Here is a 13,168-nt window from a genome sequence, read left to right on the forward strand (position 1 = left end):
GCCAATCAGAAGCCTGCCTCCCTGCTCTGTCATCAGCCTGTGATTGAGGAATGGTTGGCTCTCCTCTCCTGCTCTCTGTTTGGAAGGGAGATAAAAAGCCAGGTCTGGATCTAGACAGCAGCATCTGAGGATAACTGAAGCTCTGCGTTGCCTTATTAAGATGATGGAAATAAGGACAATTCTTTAAGCTAGGGGGGAAAACCATCTAATTCACCATCAAGGCTCAGGGAGGAGAACAAGAAGAAAAGCTCCACCTGTTTCTAATTTCTGCTTTGGTGTTGTTGTTTTCTATCTAGAGGGAATGTAACCCCTGTTAATCCATCTCTGGTGCTTCAAGCCATCCTTGCTATTTTTGTCAATTCTCAAGAGGTGCTTGTTGGAATATCAAACCTCCATGTATGATAATTTGTACCTACATGGATTGGAAGACTCGGAGGCGGTGAGTAAGGGGTTGTAGTGTAAGGGTAGACCATGTAAGCAGTGGTAACTGCCTGTACGATGCTGTTATTCTCTCATTGTTTGCGTGTGTGAGATAGAGTGAGATGCCTGTGTATTGACAGAACCACACAGTTGATGCTGGTTGAACATGCAAACACACACACAAAATGCACTCACACACACACACACACACACACACACACACACACACACACACACACACACACACACACACACACACACACACACACACACACACACACACACACACACACACACACACACACACACACACACACACACACACACACACACACACACAGGGTTGGGGGAGGCTGGAGATTCAGCTTGTATATTATGTTTCCTCTGTTGAGTTGGAACAGAGTAGGTGGGTGGACCATGGAGAGAGGGAGGGGAGGGGTGGGGGGGATGGAGGGAAGGGTGGATGAGAGAAGATGGACGCATGTGTCTCTGTGTTACTGTCACCTCCTAACTGCACTGTTCTCTTGGTTCTCTGTAGATTCTCTTGGTTCTCTGTAGGTTCTCTTGGTTCTCTGTAGATTCTCTTGGTTCTCTGTAGATTCTCTTGGTTCTCTTGGTTCTCTGTAGATTCTCTTGGTTCTCTGTAGATTCTCTTGGTTCTCTGTAGGGTCTCTTGGTTCTCTGTAGATTCTCTTGGTTCTCTTGGTTCTCTTTATTATCTGTAGATTCTCTTGGTTATCTTGTTTCTCTTGGTTCTCTGTAGATTCTCTTGGTTCTCTGTAGGTTCTCTTGGTTCTCTGTAGGTTCTCTTGGTCCTCTGTAGGTTATCTTGGTTCTCTGTGTGTTTTCTTGGTTCTCTGTGGGTTCTCTTGGTTCTCTGTAGGTTCTCTTGGTTCTCTGTAGGTTCTCTTGGTTCTCTGTAGGTTCTCTGCACAGTTCTCTGTAGCTTCTCTGTACGGTTCTCTGTCTGGCTCTGTGTGATGCCACTGAAGGAGAACAGACAGAGGAACCATTCCTTCCTTCCTTCCATATCATTGAACATCCACTGATCTGGACATCCAGGGCTCTCTCTCAACCATCTACCATGCCTGTGGATGACTGATTAGCCAGTAAACGTTGTAACTCTCGCTGTGTGTGTGTGTGTGTTTAGCCAGCAGAGCCCTAGCCTTCCCTTTAAGGTTGTGATTGCTTAATGTATCCTTCTGTAAGCCCCTTGGAACAGAGAGCTGCAAACATTTTGTCTCATTTAAAAGGAAAGCGTCTCACCATTTTCCTTCTCTCTCTGTTGTTTTCTCCTCTCACTCTCTTTCTATCCAAGGGAAAAGTGTAGTAAAGACAACACACACATAGGAGTGCAGACGATCAGAGAACCTTGAGGTCTAAAACTGAGCAATGCCGCAGTCCTATCAGTGTATGGAGATAGTGTCTGTCGACCTACGCAGAGCTAAAATAGGTCTTCATAAACACAACCATTATCCTTCATTGCTATGGAGCAACCCAGCTTTACGTTGACGTGTGATGTGCATCAGTAAGAGAACCCCGTGTTGGGGCTTGGTGGGGAGTGTAGGGAGGGAAAGGGGAATATAGATTCACACTGAGCAGGGATCTAACAGGCCTTTTTACACTCTCGCTCCATCTGTCTTCCTGTACACTGAAATGACACTGTTATTACACTGCTATTATACGGTCATGAACCTTCTATATTCCTGTATGTTCTGCTTACGTGGGGCTCAAGATCTTCAAGATCTGTCCAAGCCTATTTGTTTACACCAGCAGTTCTGTGAGAGGACGTCTTGTTGTTACTTCTCCAAGGCATCTCTGCTCCAGAATAGCTCCTCTATTCCTGTAGACTGTTGTTATTAGTGCTTATCACATGTCTGTAGGTGTCAATGGCTGCCGTTTTCGGAAGTGAGATGATAGACGATACAGAGTGAATTGTTTTGAAGATGCAAAGAGATACAACCACATTCTGGACTTTATCAGTGCATCTGCCAGCTTCGCTCTTCTCCCCAGAAAGGGTGGTAAAAATCGGACCCCTCTGCGTGGGCATCGACTGTAGTGCAATGTTGTGCCACCGGCCAGGGCCAGCCAGGGTCGGAGATGCCAATGTCATTTTTCATTTGGAGAGGAAACAGTTCCAGGATTTTGTTTGCTGGAGTGTGTTCAAGCCAAGCACTGCAGCTCCGTTCGGAAATGCGTCAAATATGGTGACACACTGGCTGATGGATGAATCAGACTTCCCCCCCTCACTCAGCAAGCTGTTAGAGCTGCTATAGGAGCAATCATCACACGGGGAAACACATTTCCCAAAACTTACATTTCCATTTAAAGATGGAATCCACAGTAGGGGAAACAGCGCCACTGACTGCCCCTCAAACATTGTTATTGTTTTGTAGACGAAGCAGAGGTGGGAGTGCTGGGGGAGGTGGGAGTGCTGGGGGAGGTGGGGAGTGCTGTGGGAGGTGGGAGTGCTGGGGGAGGTGGGAGTGCTGGGGGAGGTGGGAGTGCTGGGGGAGGTGGGGAGTGCTGAGGGAGGTGGGAGTGCTGGGGGAGGTGGGAGTGCTGGGGGAGGTTGGGCGTGCTGGGGGAGGTGGGAGTGCTGGGGGAGGTGGGAGTGCTGGGGGAGGTGGGAGTGCTGGGGGAGGTTGGGCGTGCTGGGGGAGGTTGGGCGTGCTGGGGGAGGTGGGAGTGCTGGGGGAGGTGGGAGTGCTGGGGGAGGTGGGAGTGCTGGGGGAGGTGGGAGAGCTAGGGGAGGTGGGGAAGGTTGGGAGTGCTGGGGGAGGTGGGAGTGCTGGGGGAGGTTGGGAGTGCTGGGGGAGGTTGGGCGTGCTGGGGGAGGTGGGAGTGCTGGGGGAGGTGGGAGTGCTGGGGGAGGTGGGAGTGCTGGGGGAGGTGGGAGTGCTGGGGGAGGTGGGGAAGGTTGGGAGTGCTGGGGGAGGTGGGAGTGCTGGGGGAGGTGGGAGTGCTGAGGGAGATGGGCGTGCTGGGGGAGGTGGGAGTGCTGGGGGAGGTGGGAGTGCTGGGGGAGGTGGGAGTGCTGAGGGAGATGGGCGTGCTGGGGGAGGTGGGAGTGCTGGGGGAGGTGGGAGTGCTGAGGGAGATGGGAGTGCTGGGGGAGGTGGGAGTGCTGGGGAGGTGGGGCGTGCTGGGGGAGGTGGGAGTGCTGGGGGAGGTGGGAGTGCTGGGGGAGGTGGGGAGTGCTGGGGGAGTGCTGGGGGGCGTGGGAGTGCTGGGGGAGGTGGGGAGTGCTGGGGGAGGTGGGAGTGCTGGGGGAGGTGGGAGTGCTGGGGGAGGTGGGGGAGGTTGGGAGTGCTGGGGGAGGTGGGAGTGCTGGGGGAGGTGGGAGTGCTGAGGGAGATGGGCGTGCTGGGGGAGGTGGGAGTGCTGGGGGAGGTGGGAGTGCTGGGGGAGGTGGGAGTGCTGGGGAGGTGGGGCGTGCTGGGGGAGGTGGGAGTGCTGGGGGAGGTGGGAGTGCTGGGGGAGTGCTGGGGGACGTGGGAGTGCTGGGGGAGGTGGGGAGTGCTGGGGGAGGTGGGAGTGCTGGGGGACGTGGGAGTGCTGGGGGAGGTGGGAGTGCTGGGGAGGTGGGGCGTGCTGGGGGAGGTGGGAGTGCTGGGGGAGGTGGGAGTGCTGGGGGAGGTGGGGAGTGCTGGGGGAGGTGGGGAGTGCTGGGGGACGTGGGAGTGCTGGGGGAGGTGGGAAGTGCTGGGGGAGGTCTTTGACCAATGTTAGTCTGTCCACGAGAGATGAAGTACTTACTATGTAACATAAAGGGTATTGTAACGTCTGTCAAAGACTTTTCGATGCAAACACTAACGAGCAACAGTTGTTCTGGTGCGCTAGTTTTTAGTCACTGATTAGTTGGACAAATCACAGTCTAGCAGGTGTGAGCATCATTAGAATTTACAAAGAGGAAGGGACATTTGGCCCATAGACTTGCAGATCAAAGGGGGTTGAACTCCTGCCCCGCTTCTGCTCCTGGTTGTAGTATCTTATCACATACATCTCCTCCCAGAACTTAATCGAGCATCTGACGCAATTACGCACAATTTTAATAAATATGAGATTAGTAAATACTCTACCACATGATATTGGACCAATGTTAGTACATTTACTGTACAGCTAAGAAACTAACTATGGCAATGACATCTTTAGTAATAAAGTGATCCAGGATATAAAGTGATCCAGGATATAAAGTGATCCAGGATATAAAGTTACTGTATTGGTAGTTAGACAGGGAGAGAGAGTGGACATGTGTGGTTCTCTGAGAGCTTCAGACTGACTGGGATCAGATAGGAGCTGGAGCAGAGGACAGAGGACAGAGCACTCCCAGGCATGAGTGTGTCCTGATGGATTCAAGTCCAGCTTTCTTGACATAGATAACTGCCTCACTAGTGACCTAGTAGTGTGTCAGTGTTGGTAGTGGTGGGAGGGGTGTGGCTGGTTCCTTTTTGTGTCACTACAGTCATTTTAGGAATGTTTTAAAGTGTGTCATCATGACATGCCTCCGACGAGCACTTCTCCCTTCCTTGTGTGAAGAGGGGCCAACAGATACTGCTTTTGTTGTTCTAATCTTCTATTGCTTTGTTTTCTCTGCTGACCCATATTCACAAAAGTAGTGTGAGTTTGGCTTCCAGAATACTTACATTGTAGCCGCAAGGTCAAAGTAGTTCCCTCCTGTGGAACGGCTGGCTGGTTTGCTTTGTCGATCAGTCAATGTCTGACATAGTGGTCCCTCTTATGCAGGGGCCTAGATGGTTCCCAAGCAGAAAGACCGTTCATTGTTTTGAACTGACATTACACAGTGGCAGTGTAGTGTATACTGTACATAATAACTGACATTCCATAGTGACAGCGTGGTGTATACTGTACATACTAACTGACATTACACAGTGACAGTGTGTACTGTACATACTAATTGACATTACACAGTGGCGGTGTGGTGTATACTGTACATAATAACCGACATTACACAGTGACAGTGTGTACTGTACATAATAACTGACATTACACAGTGACAGTGTGGCGTATACTGTACATAATAACTGACATTACACAGTGACAGCGTGGTGTATACTGTACATAATAACTGACATTACACAGTGACAGTGTGTACTGTACATAATAACTGACATTACACAGTGTGGTGTATACTGTACATAATAACTGACATTACACAGTGTGGTGTATACTGTACATAATAACTGACATTACACAGTGTAGTGTATACTGTACATAATAACCGACATTCCATAGTGACAGCGTGGTGTATACTGTACATAATAACTGACATTACACAGTGACAGTGTGTACTGTACATAATAACTGACATTACACAGTGACAGTGTGGTGTATACTGTACATAATAACTGACATTACACAGTGACAGTGTGTACTGTACATAATAACTGACATTACACAGTGACAGTGTGGTGTATACTGTACATAATAACTGACATTACACAGTGACAGTGTGGTGTATACTGTACATAATAACTGACATTACACAGTGACAGTGTGTACTGTACATAATAATTGACATTCCATAGTGACAGCGTGGTGTATACTGTACATAATAACTGACATTACACAGTGACAGTGTGTACTGTACATAATAACTGACATTACACAGTGACAGTGTGGTGTATACTGTACATAATAACTGACATTACACAGTGACAGCGTGGTGTATACTGTACATAATAACTGACATTACACAGTGACAGTGTGGTGTATACTGTACATAATAACTGACATTACACAGTGACAGTGTGGTGTATACTGTACATAATAACTGACATTACACAGTGACAGCGTGGTGTATACTGTACATAATAACTGACATTACACAGTGACAGTGTGGTGTATACTGTACATAATAACTGACATTACACAGTGACAGTGTGGTGTATACTGTACATAATAACTGACATTACACAGTGACAGTGTGGTGTATACTGTACATAATAACTGACATTACACAGTGACAGTGTGGTGTATACTGTACATAATAACTGACATTACACAGTGACAGTGTGGTGTATACTGTACATAATAACTGACATTACACAGTGACAGTGTGGTGTATACTGTACATAATAACTGACATTACACAGTGACAGCGTGGTGTATACTGTACATAATAACTGACATTCCATAGTGACAGCGTGGTGTATACTGTACATAATAACTGACATTACACAGTGACAGTGTGTACTGTACATAATAACTGACATTACACAGTGACAGTGTGGCGTATACTGTACATAATAACTGACATTACACAGTGTGGTGTATACTGTACATAATAACTGACATTACACAGTGACAGTGTGGTGTATACTGTACATAATAACTGACATTACACAGTGACAGTGTGTACTGTACATAATAACTGACATTACACAGTGGCAGTGTGGTGTATACTGTACATAATAACTGACATTACACAGTGACAGTGTGTACTGTACATAATAAAGGTGTGGTGGTCTCATTTGGATTTCTTTACTGTCCCGTCTTTATGTATTTATTACGTAATGAGGTAGTAAATAACAGTTATTTGTATTAATGGAAAATCTTGCCATGGAAGCATTAATCCTTACATAACTGCCTCACTGGTTGATTTCAATGTTTTTTTTTCAGTCTTGGATATTTATAATTTTCCCAAGATACCCTTTTTTTGTTCTCTGCATATTTGGGAAGTTTTGTAAGGGACAGACGATGCTCCAGTTTTCCTGTACCTTTTGGTTCCGTGGAATGATATCCTTGGCCAATGAAGTCGGTGGTGGATCTTTCAAATGTTTTCATGACACGTCATTGTTATCTGGTATACATATTCAGTATACCTCATGAATATTGTTTTACAGTGGATTCACAAGATCTTTACATTCCTCGGTCTTGCTCAGAGGGAACACACATGAAAAATAGTATACTATGGTATAAATACTATAGTATTCACTGTAGTGTTTTTGCAGAATTGAATGTAGTATTTACTATAGTATTTATGTTTTATTATCTCCTTCAGGAAACCTACTGGAGAAATACTAAAAGAGTACATTTTCCATAACCATATATACGGTATATTTTCTAACATTGGTCCAAAATCATACAGTAGTTACTGTGTGGGAGAATATTTACTAATCTCCTATTTACAAAAATTGTGCGGAATTTGCTCGATTAAGTTCTGGGAGGAGATGTATGTGATAAGATACTACAACCAGGAGGAAGGTAGGACTGGGGTCTGAACAGATAGTTCAGCGCTTCTGCTCTGTAGGGAACACAATATATGGTCTATACTTGGCATGTAGGTTTCTCACTTATTGGTGGCACAAATTGTAATATGGGGGAGGGGAATGGGCAGGCTATATGCATTTTAAATACTGTAGTATATACTGTACTGTAGTTTAAAAAGAGTTGTGTTTTTGTATACAGTACTGTAGTTTAAAAAGTGTTGTGTTTTTGCGGACTGTAGTGTTTTTTTACAAACATCGCTGTAGTATTTACTAGTGTTTTTTTGCGGATAATACTGTAGTATTTACAATAGTATTTTACAGTATACTACAGTTTACTATAGAATTCTATAGTAAGTACTGTAGTATTCTATAGTAAACTGTAGTATTTTATTCATTTGGAAGGGTCGTCCTTGACCACTATGATAACACTTAGGCCATGAAGCATATTATTTTGTGCTTACATTGTAGGATCATGGAGGCTCTATCACAAAAAATTGAATAATGCAAAGCATTCGTTCCACTGTGAAAGTTGGTCTGGATTGTAATTGGTTAGGATTGTTGTGGAAAGGGAAGCGCTATTCCAGGAGAATACATTGGTGGATAGGGTGTATTGTAAAGCAACACATCATGTGTAACTCCTCATGTCAAGCAACCCTTTGTAAGCATGTTTCTCTGCTCCCGTGAGCTTATGCACAGCTATATGTGTCTCTCTCTCTCTCTCTCTCTCTCTCTCATCCTCCCCCAGTATAGCCAAGTCTCTCCCTGATCCTCCCACTGTCTTGCCCATCCTTCCCCAGGATGGTGGAGTCTCTCTCCCATCCTCCCGCAGTTGCCCCATCCTCTCTCCCATCCTCCCTCAGTCTCCCCCATCACCCCCCAATCTCTCCCATCCTTGCCCAATATAGCTGTGCCTCCCCTATTCTCCCCCATCCTCTCCAGTATTGCTGAGTCAGCAGTAATGGTAAGACAGACCAGCTGGCTGCCTGGTATAATGTTCCAAAGTGGAGTGATCGTCTGACTGTGAGTTCCGTGGAGTGCTGTTGAAGAAAGCCCTCCGCTTTCTGCTGAACCACAGAACAGCTTGTTTGCCAGTATAGAAACACATTGCTGCCTAAATGTATATCTGAGGAAGATGATTAATCTTAGATGGTAGTGTTGGAGGAAGTCCTTTGTGAATGATTTACTATTATTATATTTAAGATGGGGTTTAGTGACCATGTTAGATTTATTTATTTTGTCTTTCCACAAATGCATCATATCTTTCTATCATCCGTTGGATGGCAGTAGCAAAGCTGTGCCATGAACCATGTAGTCAGTGGAGAATTTCCCTGCTAGATCTTTACGCTTCAGCAGTTGAGAAGATGCATGTAGATTGCAGTGTGGTCCACTAGATTTGTACCAGAGGATGGGGGGAGGTCAGGTTAAGATTGGAGATTAGGTTGAGAGCAGAGAGGAGAGGTGGAGGTTAGGTTGAGAGCAGAGAGGAGAGGTAGAGGTTAGGTTGAGAGCAGAGAGGAGAGATGTAGGTTAGGTTAAGAGCGGAGAGGAGAGGTGGAGGTTAGGTTGAGAGCAGAGAGAAGAGGTGAAGGTTAGGTTGAGAGAGGAGAGGTGGAGATTAGGTTAAGAGTGGAGAGGAGAGGTGGAGATTAGGTTGAGAGCAGAGAGGAGAGGTGGAGATTAGGTTGAGAGCAGAGAGGAGAGGTAGAGGTTAGGTTGAGAGCAGAGTGGAGAGGTGGTTAGGTTGAGAGCAGAGAGGAGAGCTGTAGGTTAGGTTAAGAGAGGAGAGGTAGAGGTTAGGTTAAGAGGTGGAGGTTAGATTGAGAGGAGAGGTGGAGGTTAGGTTAAGAGTGGAGAGGAGAGATGGAGGTTAGGTTGAGAGCAGAGAGGAGAGGTGGAGGTTAGGTTAAGAGGTGGAGGTTAGGTTAAGAGGTGGAGGTTAAGTTGAGAGTGGAGAGGAGAGGTGGTTAGGTTGAGAACAGAGAGGAGAGGTGAAGGTTAGGTTGAGAAAGGAGATGTGGAGGTTAGGTTGAGAGCAGAGGGGATAGGTGGAGGTTAGGTTAAGAGATGAGAGGTGGAGGTTAGGTTGAGAGCGGAGAGGAGAGGTGGAGGTTAGGTTAAGAGTTTAGAAGTGGAGGTTAGGTTGAGAGCGGAGAGGAGAGGTGGTTAGGTTGAGAACAGAGAGGAGAGGTGGTTAGGTTGAGAACAGAGAGGAGAGGTGGAGGTTAGGTTAAGAGTTTAGAGGTGGAGGTTAGGTTGAGAGAGGAGAGGTGGTTAGGTTGAGAACAGAGAGGAGATGTGGAGGTTAGGTTGAGAGCAGAGAGGAGAGGTGGAGGTTAGGTTAAGAGTGGACAGGTGGAGGTTAGGTTGAGAGCAGAGAGGAGAGGTAGAGGTTAGGTTGAGAGCAGAGAGGAGAGGTAGAGGTTAGGTTGAGAGCAGAGAGGAGAGGTGGTTAGGTTGAGAGCAGAGAGGAGAGGTAGAGGTTAGGTTGAGAGCAGAGAGGAGAGGTAGAGGTTAGGTTGAGAGCAGAGAGGAGAGGTAGAGGTTAGGTTGAGAGCAGAGAGGAGAGGTGGAGGTTAGGTTAAGAGTGGACAGGTGGAGGTTAGGTTGAGAGCAGAGAGGAGAGATGGAGGTTAAGAGTGGACAGGTGGAGATTAGGTTGAGAGCAGAGAGGAGAGATTGAGGTTAGGTTGAGAGCAGAGAGGAGAGGTGGTTAGGTTGAGAACAGAGAGGAGAGGTGGAGGTTAGGTTAAGAGTTTAGAGGTGGAGGTTAGGTTGAGAGAGGAGAGGTGGTTAGGTTGAGAACAGAGAGGAGATGTGGAGGTTAGGTTGAGAGCAGAGAGGAGAGGTGGAGGTTAGGTTAAGAGTGGACAGGTGGAGGTTAGGTTGAGAGCAGAGAGGAGAGATGGAGGTTAAGAGTGGACAGGTGGAGTTTAGGTTGAGAGCAGAGAGGAGAGGTAGAGGTTAGGTTGAGAGCAGAGAGGAGAGGTAGAGGTTAGGTTGAGAGCAGAGAGGAGAGGTGGTTAGGTTGAGAGCAGAGAGGAGAGGTAGAGGTTAGGTTGAGAGCAGAGAGGAGAGGTAGAGGTTAGGTTGAGAGCAGAGAGGAGAGGTAGAGGTTAGGTTGAGAGCAGAGAGGAGAGGTAGAGGTTAGGTTGAGAGCAGAGAGGAGAGAAGAGGTAGAGGTTGGGTTAAGAGCAGAGAGGAGAGGTAGAGGTTAGGTTGAGAGCAGAGAGGAGAGGTAGAGGTTAGGTTGAGAGCAGGGAGTAGAGGTAGAGGTTAGGTTGAGAGCAGAGAGGAGAGGTAGAGGTTAGGTTGAGAGCAGAGAGGAGAGGTAGAGGTTAGGTTGAGAGCAGAGAGGAGAGGTAGAGGTTAGGTTGAGAGCAGAGAGGAGAGGTAGAGGTTAGGTTGAGAGCAGAGAGGAGAGGTAGAGGTTAGGTTGAGAGCAGAGAGGAGAGGTAGAGGTTAGGTTGAGAGCAGAGAGGAGAGAAGAGGTAGAGGTTGGGTTAAGAGTGATAGGTGAGGTGGCGGTATAGGCTCATCGCTGGTACACAGAGAAACATGCTACTCTGCTTGCTTTATTCAGTATTGTACAGTGGAAAACCCTACAGCCCATATATGTAAATAGGCCAAAGGCATGTTATGCCTCACATGGTTGTGACATCATGTGTGTTACAACATGTCACAGTATATCTACAGAACCCTCCGTGTCTCCAAATGTCCCTGTGTTGTTAGGTATTTAGTGTTTTCCTAAAGCCAATGGAGCTCCATAGTCCACACTGTCCACACAGGAGAGGGGGAGGTTGCTGTTCTTCACAGGTTATAGCATGGGGAAATGATACAGACACTGAATCATTTTGTGAGCGAATGGAAGAGAAGGTGGTGGTTGATATACGCAGTGCCTAAGATCGTTTGTCAGAGAGAGAGAGAGAGAATATGAATTTCAGCAGTAGTAGCAGCAGGAGCCGTAGTGGAGATGATAGTGGCCCTCTTCTCTCTCGTCACTCAGCCTGCTGTCCTTATGTAACACGTAATGTGGTCACATGACTGACTGGGGTCAAGGGGCAGGGGGTAACGAGTGGCTGATGGTGATGCTGATGCTATGGGGCCTGTGAGTCTTACAGTCCAGTACAGTAGCCTACAATGTGATAGGCCAAGTGGACAGACAGCCAGTGTTAATCAGTAGTTGTCTGCACATTATCTGCACAGATTAAACCCTGCCTAGAGCATAATAAGTAACTTATTTCATTGCATAATGAAAGTAACTTATTATGTGTCATTATGATAGTGCTTGTCTAGAGGTAGGATGTGTGCCTTGTCTTCTCCTTAGCAACATCACACGTCACAGTAGACACATCGTGACCCAGAACGGCGTTATGTCAGTTGTCTTTGTGACTGCACACTGCGCTGTAGATGTGATCATCGTCACCGGCACCGCTGATGCCTTGCAGCACCTTCGTCAGGAGGCCTGAAAAATGAGTCCCCTCGGCCCCCCTCAGAATCATCCACCCCCTCACAGCAGGCATGTGCTGTGTGCTGGCATTTGGGGCTTCGCTGTGCTGCTTGTAGTCTATCTCTTTCTGTCTTTCTCTCTCTGTCCCTCTTTATCTGTCTGTCTCTATCTCTCATTTCAATTCATTTTAAGGGCTTTATTGGCGTGGGAAACATATGTTTACATTGCCAAAGCAAGTGAAGAAGATAATAAACAAAAGTGAAATAAACAATAACAATTAACAGTGAACATTAAACTCTATTAACATTAAAGTTCCTGAAGATGTCAAAGTTCCATTTCAAATGTCATATTATGTCTATATACAGTGTTGTAACGATGTGCAACTAGTTAAAGTAAAAACGGAAAATAAATAAATAATAAATATGGGATGTATTTACAGAGGTGTTTGTTCTTCACTGGTTGCCCTTTTCTTGTGGCAACAGGTCACAAATATTGCTGCTGTGATTGCACACTGTGGTATTTCACCCAGTAGATATGGGAGTTTATCAAAATTGGGGTTGTTTTCAAATTCTTTGTGGATCTGTGTGATCTGAGGGAAATATGTGTCTCTAATATGGTCATACATTTGGCAGGAGGTTAGGAAGTGCAGCTCAGTTTCCACCTCATTTTGTGGGCAGTGTGCACATAGCCTGTCTTCTCTTGAGAGCCAGGTCTGCCTACGATGGCCTTTCTCAATAGCAAGGCTATGCTCACTGAGTCTGTACATAGTCAAAGCTTTCCTTAAGTTTGGGTCAGTCACAGTGGTCAGATATTCTGCCACTGTGTACTCTCTGTTTAGGGCCAAATAGCATTCTAGTTTGCTGTTAATTCTTTCCAATGTGTCATGTAATTATCTTTTTGTTTTCTTATGATTTGGTTGGGTCTAATTGTGTTCCTGTCCTGGGGCTCTGTGGGGCCTGTTTGCATTTGTGAACAGAGCCCCAGGACCAGCTTGCTTAGGGGACTCTTCTCCAGGTTCATTTCTCTGTAGGTGATGGCTTTGTTATGGAAGGTTTGGGAATCGATTCCT

The 13,168-nt window shown here is 46.5% G+C and overlaps 1 protein-coding gene across 3 annotated transcripts in view; it reads left to right on the forward strand.

Annotated features, from left to right (window-relative positions):
* The window catches only part of LOC129816603 (voltage-dependent L-type calcium channel subunit beta-4-like), a 65,966-nt gene that overhangs the window by 16,245 nt on the left and 36,553 nt on the right, over positions 1–13,168 (forward strand). The window contains exon 1 of one of the 3 annotated variants that reach the window (XM_055871289.1): positions 13–439. The exons of the other annotated variants lie outside the window; for them this stretch is intronic. Coding sequence (XP_055727264.1) covers positions 395–439 — 45 coding nt within the window. The 5' untranslated portion in view covers positions 13–394. Of the gene's footprint in view, positions 1–12; positions 440–13,168 lie in introns of those variants that run through there. 3 annotated transcript variants of the gene reach the window in all.

The sequence above is a fragment of the Salvelinus fontinalis genome, chromosome 19, assembly GCF_029448725.1.
Source record: "Salvelinus fontinalis isolate EN_2023a chromosome 19, ASM2944872v1, whole genome shotgun sequence".
Taxonomy (NCBI): Eukaryota; Metazoa; Chordata; class Actinopteri; order Salmoniformes; family Salmonidae; genus Salvelinus; species Salvelinus fontinalis.